The 7339-nt window shown below is 40.0% G+C and overlaps 1 protein-coding gene across 1 annotated transcript; it reads left to right on the top strand.

Moving 5' to 3' along the window:
• Nucleotides 1-840: 840 nt before the first annotated feature.
• On the top strand, nt 841-5614 carry LOC142195754 (keratin, type II cytoskeletal 75-like). Its single transcript, XM_075265772.1, has 9 exons — nt 841-1372; nt 1509-1723; nt 2510-2570; nt 2651-2746; nt 3216-3380; nt 4091-4216; nt 4641-4861; nt 5208-5242; nt 5329-5614. The coding sequence occupies exons 1-9, from the start codon at nt 884-886 to the stop codon at nt 5586-5588; spliced, it is 1668 nt and encodes a 555-aa protein (XP_075121873.1). The 5' UTR covers nt 841-883; the 3' UTR covers nt 5589-5614.
• The last annotated feature ends 1725 nt before the right edge of the window (nt 5615-7339 follow it).

Here is a 7339-nt window from a genome sequence, read left to right as displayed (position 1 = left end):
ACTATATACAGGACATGGTACAGAGAGTGGATGCACCTCTGAACAGTTGATTTCTGCGGAGGTCTACCCGCTGGTCCACCTCCGATCCGATATGCATATCCTATACTACACAGACCAGACATGCCCCTTAAAAGATTATTTGTGTACTGCGGGTGGGGACAGTTGTCGGCCCCCCAATGATCATATAGTTATGGCCTTGTCCTAAAGATAAGCCATAAATAATGAAATCATGGACAACCCCTTTAATGATCACATTGATGGAGGGCTGCAAGCAGTTGGCTAGGCTCACTGGAAAAGCTAATACTCTTCCAAGAACATGTTATTGATGATAATATCATTAGTTGTCAAATCATTGAATAGATTGTAGATATATTAAATATGTTGCTCACTACTATGGGTATCGTGTGTCCGAAGTACTGGGTGCCAAGGGGGGAATGAACAAGCCACTTGGACTTGGTTGGGGCTGCAAACCTTACTTTGAGTGAAGGGAAGCCTAGCTATGACTCTCTAGTATCTGTATGCTATATGTCATATTGACTATTGTTGTTCTTTGGGATGGGTGTAAATTCCTAATCTCTCACTAATTCGTGTCATGTCTTGTTCTCAACCTTTTTTTTTGCTCCTAGAATTTAGAATCGATCAATACTTCTTCATTCAAGCAAATTTTACTTGCACTTCATATATTTAAGATGTGAGTAAATAAGATGAGCTCAGCGTTTTGGTTGCCAAGCCCATTATTGAGGTAAGATGATGCATACACACTATTGTGACCAAACCCTTGCACTGAGACAGATATAAAGGGGTGTTCAGGCTCTGAGCCATTTACTCTGCTTTGTTCTGTGCGCATCCTCAGCATCACAGCTCCTCAAGGACCTCAAGGAACATGTCTCGCCAAACATCATACTCTTCTAAAGGAACAAAGAACTTCAGCGCTGCTTCAGCTGTTGTATCTGGGGCAAATCGTAACAGCTTCAGTTCTTCTTCCGTTACTCGCTCTGGCTGTGGAAGTGGAAATGCAGCCCGGGTTAGCTCTGGTGGCTTTGGTAGCAGAAGTCTGTACAGTTTAGGAGGAACCAAAAGTATTTCCATTCCAACAAATATACAATCCCATGGTGGAGCTGGAACCGGAGCTGGATCTGGTTTTGGTGGTGCTGGTTTTGGATTCGGCTCTGGGTTTGGAGCTGGCCAAGGATTTGGAGGTGCTTCTGACTTTCCTGTATGCCCACCTGGTGGAATCCAGCAGGTTACCATCAACCAAAGTCTCTTAACTCCACTTAATTTGGAAATTGACCCAACAATCCAGAAAGTGAGAACAGAGGAGAGAGAGCAAATCAAGACTCTTAACAACAAGTTTGCGTCCTTCATTGACAAGGTAGGGTGTCGACTTTTACTTTAACTTTTTGCACACAAGTAAATCATTATAATAAAGGTTTGCCCTTTGCTATGTATCGTTCATTACTTTTGACTTTTTTATTTTTTATTCTTACTCTGGTTTCTGTAACTTCTAGGTGAGATTCCTAGAACAACAAAACAAAGTCCTGGAGACCAAATGGAAACTGTTGCAAGAGCAAGGAGTCAAGACAGTTAAAAGTAACATTGAACCCCTCTTCGAGGCCTATATTAACTCACTTAGACGTCAACTAGACAGCCTAACCAATGATAAGTCCCGATTGGATGGAGAACTTAAACATATGCAGGATGCTGTAGAAGAATTCAAGGCCAAGTAAGTCAGCAAAGATCCTCTTCATGTTCTACATGTACTTGCCTTTCATACCCTTTAAGGAGGTACGGTAATCCAAGCAAAAAGGTGTATCACCTGTCTACTGAATAGTTTGATATTTGTGGTCTGACCAGTGCTGATTTTGACCATAGCACATGCTAAGGGGTCTGTGAACTAGGATCTGACTGCAGGGACCTCTGCTAAGAAAACATTATTAACCTATCCATGTTTTTACAACATAGACAATGTTTTTAGCTGTATCTTCCAGCTCAAAAGAACAGCCATGGAAAGCTGCAAAGTCAAAATATCAATAGGATTTTTTCCCCAAGTGGAATACTGTACAGGAGTCGTTTTTTGACATACCATGTTATTAACAGGGGTATACAGGGTATACGGCACTATCTGCCTTGCTAGTAATATACCACACCACAAGGCTCCACAATATTTGTGTAGTTTGGCCATTGTGTCTAACGCAACTGTAACATAAATTAAATCTGTTGAGTGATGGCTATAACCCAATATTTCTAGGATTGGATGAACTCACTGTGAGTGTTCTATGGATCCAACCAGTCAGTGAAACATAAAGTGAATGATGGTCATGTTGCACAAACAGAAGGCGCACTATATTATTAGTATACTGTATACTACTCTTTCAGGATAGTGCTGCTAAATCTGTGCCAACATGGAGTTATAGGTCGATATCTCCACCCCGGTGTACTATGTCACATGTTATACAGGTTTACTATTATCCTTCTCTCCTTAGCATTGCAAACATTTATTTCATATCAGGTATGAAGCTGAAATCAACAAGCGCACAGCCGCTGAGAATGACTTTGTGGTACTCAAAAAGGTTTGTCACTTCTATTATATGTGTATGTCAGCTCGGTATACTCTATAGAGAGAAGTGTAACCACTATATGCTCATTTCAGGATGTGGATGCCGCCTACATGAACAAAGTGGAACTGGAATCTAAAGTGTCTAGTCTGACAGATGAGATCAACTTCACAAGGGCTCTGTATGAAGCAGTAAGTTTGTATTTCATTCTTTTGGTTATTGCTATTGTTAGTTATGTTTCCTTTTACTCTTCTTATTCCCAAAATCTTGAAAGAATTGACTTACTCTTCAAGTACTGCTTGAAGTCACCTTGGAGGACCTAATGCCATCTTCAAACAGTATGAGTGGGTAAATGGATAAAGTGCTTTATAGTATAACGTAGACCTGTTAGCTGTTAAACATTCAGTTTCTGGTCTCAGCTTAGTGCCTAAGTGTAAGATATCATAACAGATACCCATTATAAGGATGACTCTGACTTTGAGAATGAGATGACCAAGACTAATAAGAAATGATAAGGCTGCAGAAGAAATATTAAAGCTGGATCTAATCACATTGTATACCTTCGAGACCAGTAAAATATATTTAGGAAAATCAGATATAGGTTGATTGTTCATCTTATTCTTCTGTCTTTGTAATACTTTATTCTTTTTTGACTTTTAGGAACTTGCCCAAATGCAAACACAGATCTCCGACACTTCCGTTGTCTTGTCCATGGACAATAACAGAGATCTAGATCTAAACAGCATTATCGCTGAGGTCAAGGCTCAGTATGAGGAGATTGCCAACCGAAGCCGCCAAGAGGCCGAATCCTGGTACCAAAATAAAGTAAGTGAGCTGCTTCTGCTCTTGTATCTGGGGCAAATTGTAAGAGCTTCAGTACTTCTATTATGCGCCCTGGCGCCAATGCTACCCAAATTAGCTCTGGTGGCTTTAGTAGCAGAAGTCTATACAGTTCAGGAGGAACCAAAAGCATTTCCATTCCAAAATGGATCTGATTTTGGTAGTGCTGGTTTTGGATTTGGATCTGGGTTTGAAGTTGACCAGGGATTTGGTGGTCCATATGACTATGAAGTTATAAGACTGTAAAATTTATTTATTTTTACCTAAAATGGGAAAATCAAAGAAAAGGGTAGACCAAAAGTGATAGATTGTAGAGATCCCTGAACTTGAAACCCCTGAACATGACTGTGCCATGTATAATACTAGAGTCTTCTTAGGAGACATTGGGGCTTTTAGGCACTGGGGTCTAGGTGAACAGTTTGAATACCTTGTCAATAATATAATATCTTTGTACATCATTGAACATGGCTGTCAACAATTTTGGCCAAATAGAACATTCTGGTATCCTGAGATTACTCTGACTAGACACACAGGGCACCAAATTGACAAACCATCCATATGAGCAAAAGAGAAGAAAGAAAATAATAATTCTAATGAATGAAAACATCCCTAAGGGCTACTCACCCACAACTACTTTAGTTAAGGCCATTGTAAGTGATGCATATATATATATTTTATGTCTACTTTTCCTGCAGTATGAGGAGCTCCAGGTCTCTGCCGGAAGACATGGTGATGATCTGAAGAACACAAAGACTGAAATCTCTGAGCTGAACCGTATGATTACCAGACTGCGCTCAGAGATTGACAACGTGAAGAAACAAGTAGGTGGAATAGCTAGGGGCATTATAGTAAAAGTGCAAGACAAGCCACTATATGGAGATGATGGGCTATTAGAATGTCAAAGCGTAAATGGAAATTGTGATGACATGATGATCACTTTTAGGAAAATGTATCAAGCAATTTATGGATTGTCCCTTACGTCAATTTATGGATTGCCCCTTATACAATGCAATGACGTAATGATGGAGGTTATAGCTCCATCTACTCTAAAGCCAAAAAGATTAATTTTAATAACACTCTCTTCTCTATTGGTAACATGATACACCAATCTATTTTTAGATACATATGTAACAGTGTATCTCATTTATCCATTCTGGTCATACACTTGGAACATTGATATACTGTAAAAGTTGCACTTGTATATTTGTCAAATTTACTAATGGGTTCTATCACTTTTATATCCAGATTGCCAAACTTCAGACTGCTATTGCTGATGCAGAACAGAGGGGAGAGCTTGCATTGAAGGATGCTAAGCAAAAACTTACAGAGCTGGAGGACGCTCTACAGAAGGCCAAGCAGGACATGGCTCGCCAACTAAAGGAGTACCAAGATCTAATGAACGTCAAACTGGCCCTGGATATTGAGATCGCCACCTACAGGAAACTGCTGGAAGGAGAAGAGAGCAGGTGAATATAGTGATGATTGTCATCCATGATCATTATTATATCACATTTAAGAAAAAAAGACACATGGACCACATTTTACATTGACCTATACAAAATGAACATGGCGCTCTTAGTGTTCATTTAGTTGAAGGTGCCCAATTCCCACTTCATGACGATCTGTGTATAGTGATTCCCTACTCTATTGGGTGCCAAAACAGAGCTACCATCATTATCACAGCATAAAACCAACAATGGGAGTGTCAGCAGCACAACCGCACCCCTGCTGACAGGCCGAGCCCCCAAGCTCATTATTGTATCATCTGACTTACATGTTTGATCTACATTAAATCTTTTATATTTGTTTCAGGCTGTCTGGAGATGGTGTTGCACCAGTTAACATATGTAAGTGTTAAGCAGTTCACGTGTAATTTTATGTTCATATTTTTTTTCTGCATCCGATATCTAATAATATAACTTTTGTTTAACAGCTGTTGTGAGCTCAACCTACAACTCCAGCGGTGGAGCAGGTCATGGCTTTGGAGCTGGAAGTGGTTTTGGATTTGGAGCAGGAAGTGGCAGCGGCATGAGCGGTGGAAGCGGATATAGTGTTAGCGGAGGCCAGGGCATGGGTGGTGGAAACTTCAGTGTCAACAACCTAAAACCTTCCGGTTTTGCATCTGGAAGTGCCAGTAATTCCAGTGTAAAAATTGTATCACAAACCTCCTCATCCACCAGGAAGTTGTATTAAGATTCCTCAAGAATTGCAATTTTGTAATCTGCCTTTTTGCTCAATAATACATTGAATTTATTGCCTCCGAAACATCATGATAGCAACAAGCCTGTTATCTCTGATATCCTGAATGTGGCAAAAATTCTTTATAAATTGAATGGGATTTTTCTTTATTTTTTGCTTTATTTTGGGGTTTTTTGTGCCAAAAAACCTTAACTTTCTGGGAAATCTTCAATAAAATGCATCACAATGAAAATGTCTTGAATCATGTCCTTACTTTCCTTCTGTGAATGAGTGGCGTAATTGACAATTGTGTGAAGAGCTTCTAAACAAGGCAACATCTCCAGAAAGTTTATATGTTCTTCCTAAGTTTAGGACCATATAACTTGTGACAACTTACCATAAAAAGGTGATATGACAACTTCAGGGAGTAGAATTAGATGCGGTCCCAGTACTTGTGAGGTGGGCTTACACATAGGCTTTACTGTCAGCCTGATCTAATATTATGGGTATGGCTGTTAGTCAGCATGGTGACTACGTGACAGGCACTGTATACAAGCCATATGGATTCAGAATACTAAGCGGCAACTTATAATATGGATTCAAACCATATGAGTGGATGTTCACCAGTATTTTTGCATCTGTGTAGCCTCCATCATATACATGTAACATTGGGATCTGTTGTCATCCTGCATTGAACAGGTGATTTAACGTTGCACCAATAATCATGGGCTTTTCTCAGTGATACATAATTTTGGACAGCCTTGTTCATAGTTTATTGTATTACAATTGCAATTTTTTATCTTGTATTTGACATTCATCTTTGTAAAGGGTTACTTAATGTTTATCTGTGAAATTTTATCTTTTTTTTATATCTAATTCTACATTCACATCAGTGCTTCTGCTTTCATTCTTCTGGTCATCTGATGGATCAGAAGAATGGGAAAATGGGCAACAACAGACCCATATAATGAGGTCCATAAGGTATTGTCAGGGACTGGGGTTGCTAGACGGTTATCAAGGACATACAACTCCAAAACGTCAGTCCAAAAATGTAGTTTTATTTTTACTCCAACAAGACAACAATGCAGCAACAAAGAAAAAAACAATACAAAAATAAATACTGCCCGTCTAGGCTCTAACTGAACATAAATTGCAGGTTACCTCACCTATAATAGCAAGTTCAAAATAGTCAGGACCAAGCTCCAGTAGAACAACCTTCTTGGTGGCTTTCCAGCCAAGCTCTGCCCCAAATTCTGCTCTCCCAGCAGACTACTTAAGCCTCGCTAATGAGGACAACCCTCAACAGCTGAGACGCTGCAGGAACATCCACAAGGTGTGGACTGGAGGGGGGTACAATGAAATCTCAAGACTATCAAGGGATTCTAGAGAGAAATGTGTTGCCCAGTGTCAGCTTGGTCTCAGTCGCAGGTCATGGGTCTTGAAACAGGATAATGACCCAAAACACACAGCTAAAAACACCCAAGAATGGCTAAGAGAAAAACATTGGACTATTCTGAAGTGACCTTCTATGAGCCCTGACCTAAATCATATTGAGCATCTTTGGAAGGAGCTGAAACCGTCTGGAAAAGGCAGCCTTCACACCCGAGACAACTGGAGTAGTGTGCTCATGAGGACTGGCCCAAAATACCTGCTGAGAGGGGCAGAAGTCTCATTGACAGTTACAGGAATGGTGTGATTGCAGAGATTGCCTCAAAAGGTTGTACAACAAAATATTAAGTTATGGGATCCATCATTTCTGTCCAGGC

Source organism: Leptodactylus fuscus, chromosome 2 (genome assembly GCF_031893055.1).
Source record: "Leptodactylus fuscus isolate aLepFus1 chromosome 2, aLepFus1.hap2, whole genome shotgun sequence".
Taxonomy (NCBI): domain Eukaryota; kingdom Metazoa; phylum Chordata; class Amphibia; order Anura; family Leptodactylidae; genus Leptodactylus; species Leptodactylus fuscus.
This window is presented reverse-complemented; position numbering and strand designations above follow the sequence as displayed.